At 30.2% G+C, this 15,192-nt stretch overlaps 1 protein-coding gene across 1 annotated transcript; it reads right to left on the bottom strand.

The window, feature by feature from the left end:
- Positions 1–1,398: 1,398 nt before the first annotated feature.
- On the bottom strand, positions 1,399–9,998 carry LOC108831595 (protein DETOXIFICATION 40). The gene is made up of 7 exons (XM_018605117.2): positions 9,559–9,998; positions 8,817–9,448; positions 2,614–2,670; positions 2,236–2,474; positions 2,033–2,151; positions 1,822–1,908; positions 1,399–1,735 (listed from the first exon to the last, which is right to left on the bottom strand). Exons 1-7 carry the CDS (start codon positions 9,898–9,900, stop codon positions 1,670–1,672), a joined length of 1,542 nt encoding a protein of 513 aa, XP_018460619.2. The 5' UTR covers positions 9,901–9,998; the 3' UTR covers positions 1,399–1,669.
- Between the last annotated feature and the right edge of the window lie 5,194 nt (positions 9,999–15,192).

Below are 15,192 nucleotides of genomic sequence, written 5' to 3'. Positions count from 1 at the left end.
TTAAGTTATTAGTGAAATTTTTCATCGTAAAATATTCTGCACTTCCAAAGCGCGGATCAAAATCTAATACTCCTTTTAAAATCAAAGAATTGCATTTTTCACCAGCAGTGCCCAACGTTCGATGCACCACCATTCTAATCTTTCCAACTTTTGTTATTTTTCACATAAAATACGGCGCGGGTCGAACGTACCTACAAATAGTGAAACTCCAATATATGCCATTGCCTTGTTACATAACTACGTATCAACAAACCAAAACCAGCTTTAAAATTAGAAAAAAAACAAATAAACGAAATAATAAAACGTATTTGTTGACAAAAAGGGCGATAATGGAACGTGGCGGCCATTGTTGCCATAACTATATTTATAAAGAAATTGGTAGTTAGGTTTCAAAAAAAAAAATTGGTAGTTTAATTTTCTTTTTCTGTGGAAACTCACTTAATCTATTAGTTTGACTCGGTTCATTAATATATCTACGCAATAAAATCTAAAATTCAAACTCGCAAATTAGAGAAAAAAGTTACAAGAGCTCTTTAATATAATGCATAACGTATCATCGAATATGGATCTTATAAAATGACTCAAAACACTCAAAATTCAGACATATATTCTCATAAGCTGGTTGAACTGTTGACTGTAAAATCATATATATAATATTTCTTAGCTTTATAGTAGCATAACTAATCATACATTAAAAAAAATCATTTTCTACTTTTTACTTTTTAAATGATTTAGATCCTTTTCTTTTTGTTCTTTTCAATGAGAATATCAATTTAACCAATAACTAACATGAATTTTTCTTTCCACTTTTAGTTTATTTTAGGAAAATGGTGAGAAGAAATGAGAACATCATACTCTCTCCGTTTGAAAATGATCTATGTTTTAGAAAAAAAAAATTGTTTTTAAGATATTCATATTTCATATTTTCAATTGTAAATTTTAAAAATATTAATTATGTTTACTGAATTTTGATTGGTCATAGGAAATAGCTAAACACGGAAAATAATACGTACATATTTTCTTAATAAGCGTGAAAACTCTAGAATATACGTTTTTTAACCGGAGTGAGTATCATTGGAGTGAGTATCATTTACTTCATAGTTTTCGGTGTCACAACGCAAATAAAGCTTGGTTCATTTTATATATGGGTACTTTGTTCAAGACCTAATTTCAGTTTCCGTAGCCCCATGATATTTGGCCCAGTGATGACCCTGCCCAATTTATGAGTTCCTATTTTTATTTTTACATTCAGAACATGAAAAGTTTTAAACAACCAAAGTGCACCACATTCAAAAAGAGAAACCTTGAAGGATTTCCAATCAAACAAAATTTCAGTATATTAAAAGGTGTAGGTATATGGTTACTAGCAACATAAAATAAAAAACAAGATCTATCCGGTATAAGAAATTAGGAATTTGGAGAGGCATATGCAAATCAACAGTAATAACAAAACAGTAACTGTTTCAATCTGCGATACAAAATATATGAGTATATTACCACCTGTTTTTATTATAAGCAAGCAAAGCATATTAATCAATGAAACGACTGATCACGATAACTATGGTACCCATTACATGGATTATCTTGAGGTACTTGAGCATTCGCATCGGTTTTCACACACCAATGAATCCAATCGGTTCACTGGATACCAAATTCACATCAACTTGCATTATTGGGGAACCACTTCACGTTTCTTGTTGCTCCATTTGTCTAACCTTTTAGAAGCTTCTTCCACCTGAAGCAAAAATTTATCCGATTATTCTTTAAGTGTATCAAATCAATGACATAAAGTAATATATACGCAGACAAAAACAAATTTACCTCTTTTGTCCAGTCTGTTCGAAACGTTACCCACACTAAAATAACGGTTTGTATAAGGGTACCACATATCATTCCTGTCCATATACCCTAAATCATCAAAAAAAATTAAATGCTATAATTAGTCTCATTAATTATACGAGAATCAGTGGACTAACCAAATCTAAATGGAAGTATTTGAATTTTGAGGTGAGAGACAAGAAGACTATCTTGCCTTGGCATTGAACTTGAAGTAAAACCCAAAGAGAATCCCAAGAGGAATTCCGACAATGTAATAACATCCAACATTAACTTTCGCCACAAACGCTTGCCAACCGCATCCAACCGCCACACCTTAGATGAAACTTTCCATTTTTATAACAAAATATCTCTATTTCGGGTTTGTGAAATTGCAAGTTATAATAAAAAAGACTTTACCAGAAAAAACGGGTTGGATTCCATTGAGAACAAGCGTCAAGGCAAGAAGCGGACAAAGATCAGAAACCGCAGCCGAGACTTTTTCACCCTCAGTGAACGCATAACTCAAGACGTCACGGCATGCCAAAATAACAATGGCTAAGATCACACTTGTGATTAAGGAATATATGTTGACGATGATTACAGAAAACGCTGCTGATTTAGGGTTTCCAGCTCCAAGTTCATTACTCACTCTTACACTTGGTCGACATATAACCACTCAAATTTAATTGGACAGAAAAAAGATCAGGGTTGAAAGTGATTTACTATACTAGAGTGGATATAAAATGTAATAACATATACTTTTTGGGTGAATAAATTAAATAAAGACATATATACCTTATGGCTGCATTGAACCCAACAGATATCATGAACACCCATCCTGAAATCGTCATGCTGAAATACACAAATGCCAAATTGTATACTGTTACAAGAAATGAGCAAAAATATAGTAATAATTTTTCTTCTTCGAAATAAAATGATTTGTCATAAGAAGATTATAATAAAATTGGGTTTTACTACAATACTAACAAATTGTAAATGATGAACAAAAATAAATAAGTTAATTTATTTATGGAGTAAGCCCATTCTATTCTAGAATGAAAAAAATAGAGTTAAAATTATTTTATCCTAAACTTTATTTTAAAGTAAAAATAGAGTGGAATTTGGGATGTTCCTTTTATCCTAAACTTTATTTTAAAGTAAAAATAGAGTGGAATTTGGGATGTTCCAAATTCGGTAACAGAAGTTTATGATGAATTAGAGAAACTAAGTACGACTCCGCAGAAGCACTGGATTTATTATTTGAATGACTTATCTTGTTTAGAATCACTTATCTAATTAATGGAAGAATATTGTATGATATCCTCAACCGAATAAAGGAGATGGTGCTCTTTATCTGTTAATTGGACGAAGAAAGGATGTTTGTTCGAATCCAAGTAAGATAACTTCAAAAATTAAAATTTAAGAAAAGGAAGAAATATTTAAATGCACATAGTATTTAAAAGTTAAATAATAATGTACAAGAAGAAGACAAAAGAAAGGAAATGTAACAAGACGAAAGATTATGTCTCTAGCGGAAGCAGAGTCAAATTTGTTCGCCTTTTTTTTTTGTCACACAAATGCCAAATTTGTTCGCCACAACTTACCTTTCAGAGCTACAACCAAACTTCATTTTGTACTCCTACACAAAGTTTTGTTCTGTGCTTCTCTTTTTTTTTCCTTATCGAGTGACAAATACTATGTGTTGTCGAATGGTTTTAGAAATCATTCATCGGAAAAGTCTATAACCATACGCTTTTCATAATCTAAAGGGAAAATAAAGAAACTGTATATTTGCTGAAACTATTTTGTTTTCTTGAAAAGGGAAATAAAGCATGAAATAAATGTGTATATCTCATTGTCTACTTGGGCAAGAAAAGGGAAAAACATGGTTGTCAATCATCATCGACTGAGATTTATTATCTGAGATTCAAATTCAAATATGAGATTCAATTCCAATTTGTTTCGAAAATATGATATTCGGGATGTCTGAATCCGGATAGTAAAATGTCAAATCCATGGAATCTAAATCTGGATCTGGATATTTTGAATTTAAGTCCGGATATTCGGGTACATAATTTTGAATATATTAAATTTGAAATTTTATTAATAGTTATAGTTGAAATTTTAATATTTATACATAAATTAGTTTTATAATATTATATTTAAATTTTAATAATCTTATATATATATTTTATAAATTTTGTATTTATTGAATATTAATATTTTGAAAACATTTTTTAAAACTATTTTTATTTTTTATAGACCTGGATCCATATACTCACAGATAATATAATATTTAGACGGATGTAAGAATCATGATATTAAAATCATGATCCAGATCCGTTCTATCCCTAATTTAGACCTAACATCAGTTTACCGCATGATAATACCAAATTCAAATCTTATATTAACTAATACACTTTAATATGTCATCTAACAACATAATTATTCAACTAATTTAACTAAATATTTAAATATTTTAAAATAAAATAACTAAAAATAAGATTACATTTTAATAAAATATTATAAATATACATTTTTAAATTATTAAAAAATTATACATATGTAAATAATTAAATCATTTTGTGATTCTTATTAAATTATTTATTATAAACTAATATAATTTAATTTTGACTTATACACAAAATATCAATTTGAATATTTTAAATATTATAAGTAAATTATACACACTCAAAATAATAAAAATCAACATTTAAAAAATATTTTAATTTATTAAATATTGACGAAATGATAATTAATTATAATTTATAAAGGAATTTTTTCAAATTTATATATCCAAAATTAGATAAATACTTGATATAATAAAAACTTTTATATTATTAGGAAAACTTTTATATTATATGTGACAACCCGTCCTGTCCGTATGACCCCTGGCTTACAGCACTGCAGGACACCGACCGGGTGTCCGTAACTCTCATTAATTCTATAATTAGGTTGTTGGTGAGGTTTGAACCCAACAAAATAATAAAAAATATTATTTTATACTATAAAATAACAAGTTGTGATTGATATTTTTACGATTATAAATATTTACTAATTATTTTAATAATTATGCAATATATTAATAACATATGAGATAACTTTGACAAACACATCAAGATATGTTAAAACCACATATATTTCCCTGTTTCAATTTAGTAAAATATATTAAAATAGATACGTAACACAGGAAATATATGAACATAAATAAAATTATTATACAGTTATATTTATATTAAATTTAACTTGACTATAGAATATTAATATATAAATAAAATTGTATTTGAACATATATTATTCCCTAAAATAAGAATAATGTAAAATAATGCAATACATTTTAAATTTGTAATTAATATTTTATTGAAAATAAGATATTACTGTTAAAATTAATATATTGTGTTATAATATGGGATAGTTAATAGAATAACTATAAACAATTTTGCAATTTTTATTAAAAATTAATCCTAACAAATCTAAGATATGAATCAACTTAAATGCTTTCAATTTATTTAACACATTTAAAAATGAAATCTAAAATTGGAGCCCTCTACTAAATATGTCATTTTCAAAAATTATTTTAATTATTTTAAATACTTAAATTAAGAAAATCTATATAGAATAATGATTATATTTTCAATTCAAACTTAATCTTCTAACAAAATAAAATAAAATAAATAACATAAACAAACTTAAATAAATTTATTTTAAACTTAAAACACATAATTGTGGATGTAGCTATAATCTTTATTAAATAACTTTTTATAGATGAAAATAATCTTTCATTTTGAAATCGTGGATCAAAATTTAATTTGGTTTAAGAGAAAATCCATTTTTGTATAAACGTGGCAAAATCGATTGTCTTTGCGGCTGGAAGGAGTAAGCAAGTGTTGGAGGAAGCAGCGGGAAGGGCTAGTTTGTCAACATCAGCTTTGCCTATCAAATACCTTGGTTTGCCTCTCACTACCGAGACGATGACTCGCAGTGATTATGAACCATTATTAGTAAAGATCCGTAACTGTTTTCTCAGCTGGACAAGTAAAGCACTTGCTTTTGCTGGTAGACTACAACTGGTGAACTCAGTGATAGCAAGCATGACAAACTTCTGTTGTCAAAGCTTGCTACTTGCCTCAAGGATGCATTGATGAGATCGAGAGTATGTTCTCTATTTTCCTTTGGAGCGGATCACCAAATATTACCACTAAATCTAAAGTTTCTTGGGAAGAAGTCCACAATAAAAGAAGAAGGAGGATTGTGGGTCCGGCAAATTAAGGGGATTTCTACGGTGTCTGCTCTCAAGCTAATATGGCGACTGTTTTATGACCCTGGATCTTTATGGGTTGCATGGGTAAAGCAGATGCTTCTCTATGGGAAGTCTTTGAGATATCACAGAAGGAACATCAGGATTCTAGATATGGAATCAGCTTCTGCGCCTTAGGCTCGTCGCTAAACGGTTTATTCGTATGGATATATACAATCAGAATACAATAAGATTTGGTATGATATATGACACCCTCAGGGTCGTTTAATTGAGCTTGTAGGAGATCGAGGAAGATTGAAGCTGGGTATCACGAGGTCTGCTAGTATTTCAGAAGTAATGGTGAACTCTGAATGGCATTTCAGGAGCACGAGAGATACTCAAGTCGATTATATGATCAGGCAGGTTAAAGAGTTCCGCGTTGTTTTGCAGAGTAATGTGGAGGATACAGCTCTTTGGAAGAGAGGGAATGACTGACTATTGTCGCGATTTTTCATCGTTTTTAACTTGGGACATGATCAGGCTTCGGCGTGAACATGTACCTTGGCATAAGCTAATTTTGTTTAAGCAGAGGGTACCTAGGTTTACTTTTATCACCTGGTTAGCGGTTAAAGATCGGCTCTCTGGAGTAAAAATGTGCACATGGAGACATACTCAAGGTTGTTTATTCTGTGGTGAACCGGAAGAAACCAGAGATCATTTTTTTCGCTTGTCCCTATACTTATACAATCTGGCTACATGTATTGGGATCCCTAATGCATCCAGCACCATCTCCGGATTGGGATTAGAATGTCCAGGCTATTCTGGCTGGTTCTCATGGGCTGTTAGTTTCTATTCTCTTGAGATTATCTTTCCAAGTCACAATCTATTACATATGGCGTGAAAGGAATGAAAGAAGTCACTCTCAGCGTCTCAGGACAGTGGATCAGCTGGCAAGGATCATTGACAAAACTAGAAGGCAACATATCCTATCCACTGGATATTTCGAGAAGCCGTAATTATGGGGTTTGCTTCAGTGTTGGTTTGGAGCTCATACGGGGCATAGTTAGTTTACAGTCTAATTTACTTTACACAGCTTATTCAGATGTACATAATCATTCATTTTTTAGTTGATGATCAATAAATTTAAAATTTCATCAAAAAAAAAAATTCATTTGAGTATATTGTGTTATTCCCTATTTATAACTAGAGTGTATGTAGTATACCCTATGTAACCTGTAAGATTTTCTTTTAAAAACTTGAACGTGCAGGAAAAGATTTACCAAATGGAGAGAATCAAGAGAAAATATTTGTTTAAGGAAACACTAAATTTTGATTCGCAATTCCAAAATGCAGATTTATTTTTCAAAATTAAATAAAGAATTTTTGTATAAGATAATATATAGATAAACACACATTTATTTGAAACCGAAGAATCAAAATCTGAAACCAAATTTCATAAATAACCGAATAAATCTTCTACTTTGAAACAAAAAAAACAAATTAGAACCAAACCGAGAACCGAACTGATATTTGGATTTTTAAAATAAAAATTATATACCTACAAATATTAATTATATTTAATTTCAAAATAACCAAAAATATAATTAATAAACTGAACTATTTAAAAATCAGAATTACCTAAATACTTTTTACAATTTAAATATTTTTTAAATTGTTAATGAATGTCGGGGTCTAATAGTGTATCTACATCTATATGGTGTGAAACACAATATATTTGTACAGATTATTTAAGTCTTTTTAGTGGAGTACATATGTGATTTATAGACGATTTAAGTTATAAGTAGTATTTTTAAAACCCAAAACCCAAAAATCTGATAAAACCCAAAAATTTGATAAAACCCAAAAATCTACCATCTGTGATATGATATTGACCAAACGGAGAAAACCCAAAAAAAATCTGATAATATATCTAAACAAATTGATTAAACTTCTCATATACTTTTTAATAGTACATAAAATTGAATATACTATTTTGATTTTTAATATTCTACACTTTGATTACTTTTGATATGTCATTAGAAGAAAATGGCAATAGAGAAAACTAAAATTTATAAATATGAAAGTATTTTGTTTATTTTTAATATTAATAACTTATTTATAATTATTTTTATTGTTTTGGAATTTAAAATTTAATTTTATAATAATCATTATTTATTGTATATAATAAGAGAATGAAAAATCGTTAAAAATAAGAGAATGAAAATATTACGAAATAAAGGATAAATATTATAAACAGTGAAACAAAGTATAAGAGCATTATTTGTAATGATTTATAATTTATTTTACTGTGCGCATCCGCATTAGAAGGTCAATATCATAAAGATTACATGCAAATATAATTTTTTTTTTGTTAAAGAAACATGCAAATATAATGATGCACCTAAATAGGAATTATATCGATGACAAAAAAAAAATCAATCAAAGAAACAAACAATATATAAAAAGTTAACTCCTTGATGCACGTAAAAGCCAAATACATAAATCCAACGGCTTGTTTCAAAGAAAAAAAAAAGAGCATGTGGTTTGAAGAAGAAACGTAACTGCTTTTAGTCTGAAGAAGAGCATGTGGTTTATGCTAAATTGATTAGATATTATTAGGCGTAGATATAATTATGTAAAAGTTGATTTTTTTTAAGTAGGTCAGTGACATTTTATGTAATATACCAAATAAATTATAGGTCAGTAAAAAATAGCAGTCATCCTGTTTTAATAAATTAAATATATTTTAGAAAAGACTTACCAAATGGAGAGAGAATCAAGAGCAAGCTCTGGATTCTCGAGAAGTCCGGCAAGAAGAACCAAGATCTGAAAATACCAAGTCTCAAGGCAGAGCATCACGGCGGAGGCGGCAGAGAGTTTGAAGAAACTCGGTAACCCCGAGAACGCTTGGACACTAAACCCTCTCCACGTCTCACGACATCGTTCACTCGTCACGATATAAACAAACTGAGCCACCACTATAATCCACCACGAGAGGCTGAGCACAAGCGACGCTCCAAGAAGCCCCATCTCTAGCTTGTAAACAGCGAGCCAGCTTAAGAGAAGGTGAACGAAGAGAGTGGCCGTAGAGATGTAAGCACTCGGCGCCACGATGCTTTGCGCCTGGAGGAACTTTTGGATAGGGAAGTTTACGGCGTAGACAAAGATTTGAGGGATTAAGCCGTATACAAAGATAGACGCGGCAGAAGCTATCTCAGGCGACTCTCCGAGGAAAACCAAAATGGGTTTGGAGAAGACGTAGATCAACGTTAGGAGAAGGCCCGTGAGAGTAAGCAAGACGGTGGATCTCTGGAGATAAATGCCAAGCATCTCGTATTTTCGACCTCCAAACGCTTGACCACACAACGTCTCTACCGCACTACCCATTCCTAGCTAAGAATTTTCAAAATTAAAAAACAAAAGAAAAAACAAAAAAAAACTCTCAGAAAACACATACACATGCAAAACAGAACATAGAGACATGTTGTGTAGTTTTGGTTTACCATGAGACCGTAAGCAAAGATTTGGATTCCAGTGTTACCGAGAGAAGCGGCAGCGAGTTCTAGGTTACCTAGATGGCCAGAGAAGATTTGAGTGGACATGGACATGAGGTAGTTTATCATGTAGACGAAGACGATGACCGCAGGCGCAGCAAGCTTGAAGAGCAGCTTGGATTCAATCATCGTGGCTTTACGCAGACGGGAAAACACGGGAGTTTCAACGTCGGAAAGCACTCTCTCTAGCTCGCCGTTGCTTGACTCCGTCGATGGAGAAAGCGGTGCCGTTCCACCAGTCGGAGGGTAGAGAAGCGGTTGGTATACGCCATCGTTTGGAGACGAGTCCATGAAGAAGCGTAAGATTTGCTCTCTTTTCTTTTGTTTTTTGTTTTGGGTGCTGTCACAGCTAATGGGGATTATCGCCTGAGGATGTGCGTGGCTTGTGTACTATACTGTATGTCTTTTGGAGGGTAGCGAGTGGCGGCTAAAGGCAACTTACAATTAAGTGTTTTATTGGGTTTGCTGATCAGATGGTTTTCTACTCTCATTAAGGATATTTAACATAGTTCTTCAATATAATATGATAAAATATTTTGTTAAATCTGTACTATTAAAATAGAAGATTTTTTTTAGGTATTCTTCTGTTTCAACAGTATTTAGGTAGATCAGATGCCACTAGCCTATTTTTATGCTATACTTTTAATTAAATATTTTCTTTCACAGCTCCCAAATATTTTACAACATGTTATTTCGTGAAACTGATCCCATACAAACAATAACCAAATATTTTTATCTTGGTTATTGGAACCAGGATTATTCAACCGTAACTGCATGCAGACAAACTAAATTCGATAGTGAATTGAGAAAAAATAAAACTAACAAAACAAATATGGAAATAAAACACAGAAACATAACGCAACCTCCTCTTTCACCACCATATTGTTCTTCCATTGCCCTTTTCACATATTCCTTCTTCACCTGTCCATAATCAAATTTATACCTGAAAAGTTTGAAGTCAAAGCAGTATACATGTAATGATGTAAAGCACGATGGTCTATAACTAAACTACAGATCAAAATGTACAGCAAAAACCACTGAAAATGCAATAATTATTAATTTCAAGTTGCAAAGTATTAATTGGGAGACGATGGACCCTTAACCTATTCGTATCTTTCTATAATATATTTACGTTTATCAGATTACAACGTAGTAAATGAAAATACAGAAGCTATGAGAAAATTTAACCTGTTCATATCAATATTTCTTATTCAAAACTTATAGTTTGAATAACAACATTTCAAAAAAAAGAACAAATCATCGAAGAGTGCATACATGTTATCATCAAACATGATCACTTTAATTTATTTTATTCATAACTGTATGTTTATAATTTAACTGGCACCAACGACTAAAAAACCATTTTTGTTTTCTAGGAAATCATTTTGATCTACAATTCAACATCTACTATAAATCATGATTTATAATCCTCTTATTTTGGATTTTGTAGTACTGAACTATAATCTATGTAGACTAAAATTAAATATTATTTTATAGATTATTTTTTCATAATTCAATAAATCTAAATTACAAATCTTTCCATATAAAGAGATCTAAACTAACTAACAAACAAACAAAAAGTCACAATTTAACTTAAAAATATCCAGTTAAGTTGGAGAATAAATGGGAGCAAATCTATTTTTTGAGAATATTTTAAATGTCCGATTTTGTGCCAAAAATTATATATTTATCATATAAACTTAATATTTTGAATATAAATCGGAGCATATAAAGATTGGAAAACTTTAATATTAAAACTCGAATATTAGTATTAACATAGATTCTAGAAAATCCAAATTCTTACCATTTAATAATTATTTCAGTATATAAAAATATATTTTATATCATAAATATTGATGGTATTTATTTAATATTATCAGTGAAATCTAATTTTTAAAATTACAGTTATTAACATCAAAATACTTAGAATATTGTATAATTATTAAGTGGGTATTGGACTATTGGCAACGTTTTTAAAATGGGAATAGTCTTAATATTTTGTTTCTAAAATTTGTCATTAAAAATAAATTTGAATAAGTTATTTATTAAATGTAAAACAGATTGTACAAACATATTTGAGACTTTGGCATATAAATCGAGAATCAAAAACTGAACTGAAGCAGAAAAAAGAAACCAAACGAAACAAAAAAAAAATTGAAATCGAATCAATTTCACAAATATCAGATTAGTTCCTATACTTATAAAATTGAGAAAAAAAATAGATCAGAACCAAACCGAAAATCAAATAGGTAACTCGAATATCCAAAATATACTTTATACACCTAAAATACTAAATAAATTGGTTTTTTTTTTTTTGTCAACGTTTTTATTTCATAATCTCAAAACAGAGTACTTGAAGAACAAAGTTTGGGTAAATCACCCTTTGCAAAATAAACAGTGTATAGATTAGAAGAACATGATAACGGAGTGATGAAAGTGACAAGGTTCCCAATGATGGAAAAACCTGTGATTTCAATCAAATCCAACCCTAAGCGCAGGGCAAAGACGGTAGAGTCCGAAAGACAATGAAGTCTTGAGTTTCCTGATGATAATGTTGAGAGAAGGGCTTTCTGCAGTGTAGCTTTGACGCCTAGAGCAGAAATCACAATCCATGTTCTCTTCGAGAAGGCAGAGTGCTGTGAGGCAAACCACCATCGCCAAATAGCCAAGCAAAGGCTTGTAACATCCTCAATAAGAGGTAAAGGTCCATTCAAGAACATCATAACATCTTGATTCCAGAGACACATGGATCTCCTTCTAAGACAATTAAATTCTACCAGCAGGCAAAGATCGAAGAAGTATGACTCACTCCAACAAATTATGAACTCCATACCTTGCGAAAGCTTGAAGCAATGGAACTTGGATCCAGCAATATGAAATCCATGTTTCAGATGAAGGATCTTCTTTGTCTGAAGCCTGCACATAGCAGCAGGGAGCTGCACTCCAAAGGGTTGCACTGTGGTAATAGCTGCATTCAGAAAACAAACCACCTCCTGTATTTCACCATTCGAAGTCCAGTCCTCGAGACCTTGAACTGATGAGCAATAGAGGAAAGTAAGCTTGCAATCAGCTATCAGTAACCCTAAAAACTCTGCAACTAATATCTCAACCCATGCTTCTGCATCTGAGCAGAGAAACATGAGCGAGAACCTGGTAGAAGCACAGAGAAACCATGGCATCAGAGCTTCCGGTTCTTTCCGTTGGAGAGAAATTATGACAAATGGCGAGATCTGGCGGAGGAAAGCGCAAACTAGGAGAGCCGGTGGAGGGTCAGGGGGAACTGGAGGGACATGAGGAACCACCGGCATCATCACGTCGAGATCCGGATCTGGTGGCTCAGGCGGCAAGGGAGAAGAACCAGATGAATCAACTGTAGGAGACTCCATTGACAGAGAAAAAGAAAAGCTTAGAGATGGAAATGAAAAGCGAGACTGTCCTCAATCCAGAGGTAAACGAAAGGTAGAAGGTCTTTTCAGGTAGAGGTAAGAGAGATATTCTTTTCGTCCTAGTTTGAAAAGGAGGGGTTTCTCTGATGAGAGAACTCAGAAACAAAATCTCCATGACTGGATCTACCGATTGGCCGAAGGAAATCCTGATTTGCTGATATTAGGTCATCGGAGATGATTACAGCGACGGTGTTTTGCTTTATTGCGGTGGAGACAGTGAAGAAATGCGGAGGGAATTAACGTCTTGGAGCTGGAGCACCTCGCATCGAAAAACGTGCCTGGGAGAAAAAGTCTTCACGCCTGGACTAGGATTTGTGACACCTAAATAAATTGGTTTTAAATTTATCAAATATTCTAAAATACTATTTCTAAACTAAATTAGCCAAAAAATCCGGATTATCCTTTTACTTTCACAAAAAAATATTAGAAATTATTTTAATTTCTTGACAGAACCAAACAACTTAATATTTTTTATCTGAAATATTTATATTTATTCAATGGTATTATCTAATATTTTATCTAAGAAGTCATGTTTACCTAAATTATTTGAAATTATCCAAAAACATGAATCAAACCAAAACCGAATAGAAATCTAAATTTTATTTGGTTCTAATATTATTATCTGAACCAAACCTAAAATAAAAACAATCATACTGAAACCAAACCCAACTGATAAATCATGGGAAAATTGCTAATAGAGAACAAAAAAACAAGGTTGTTGTCCCTTTGGTATAAATCATTTTTTGTCCAATTTTTCTTTTTTTTACCCTTTGTATTTCTGAAAACTAATGAAATAAATACTTTTGTGAATCAAAAAAAATATTAAAAATACAAACAATTAATAAAACACCAATATACACATGCTGATATTTTTTTTGTTTTCAAAAGTTGATAAATAAGAATTTGAAAATACGTTCTACTAAAGGTAGAATGTGCCTTCTACGGAAAATGGTATAGTAGAAAGCATTTTCTAAAATAAACATGTTCATCTACTATTTTTAGAACGTACATTCTACTATTTACGAATTTTCTAAAAAAGTGGAATGCGCATTCTACTAATCCTAAAGCTATCTACTTTTCGTCCGGAAGCATCTTCTACTTTTATTAAGTATTCTAAATTTTGCGGAATGTGTTTTCTAAAATGTACTCTTCCGTCTACTAAAAGTAGAATGCGTGTTCTGGATTTTTGTCAATGTTCTAAACTTTTAGAATGCGCCTTCTACGGATAAGATTACCTGATTTTTGCGAAAATTAATGAAAATTTCAGTTATGGAAATATTCTAAAAATATTCTAACTTCCTAAAACGTGTTATTTTCGATTTTGCTTGTCAAATTTTTTTTAAAAATGATTTTCCCTTGTCTTATTCATTAATCTATGGTTTTTCCATAGTTTTTCTTTTGTTTTTTTTCACAAACTCTTGTTCACTATGATACATATCTATACAACATGTGGTGTTTTGAAATTAGGTGCATTTTTTTGTAAAATTTTATTTTTACTTTATAAAGTTTACAAATTTTATTTTTATTAAAAACATTTTTAAAATTTATATTTTTATTAAAAAGTTTGATAAAATAAAATGGTTACAAACGTTTTAAAATTTTTATAAAAAATAAAACTTTGTAAAATGTTTCTTTTTATAAAGTTAGTTTAAAGTTTTTATTAATTTTTTGTAAAGTTTTATTTTTATTTTATAAATTTTAAATTTTTTATTTAATTACAATTTTATTTAAAAAGTTTTAAACTTTTTATAAAATAAAACTTTGTAAAATGTTTTTAATAAGTTTATTTAACGTTTTTATTAAAACAATTTGTAAATTATTTTTATTTTTATAAAGTTTATTTTTATTAAATAAAATTTTAAAAGTTTTATTTTATTTTCCCTTTTAAAACGTTTTTAATTTTTTTTTTAATTCTTTTAGTTTAATGTGTTTAATAAAAACTTTAAATAAACTATATAAAATTTGTAAATTTTATAAAAATAAAATAAAACTTTACAAAAAGTTTTTAATAAAAAGTTTAAACAAACTTTATAAAAATACATTTATTTTTTTTCATTAAAAATTTTGATAAAATTAAAAAGTTTACAAACATTTTAAACTTTTTATAAAAAAATAAAAATTTGTTAACTGTTTTTTA

This window comes from Raphanus sativus, chromosome 5 (genome assembly GCF_000801105.2).
Source record: "Raphanus sativus cultivar WK10039 chromosome 5, ASM80110v3, whole genome shotgun sequence".
Lineage (NCBI taxonomy): Eukaryota > Viridiplantae > Streptophyta > Magnoliopsida > Brassicales > Brassicaceae > Raphanus > Raphanus sativus.
Note: the sequence above shows the minus strand (reverse complement) of the source record. Positions and strands in the feature narration are given on the sequence as shown.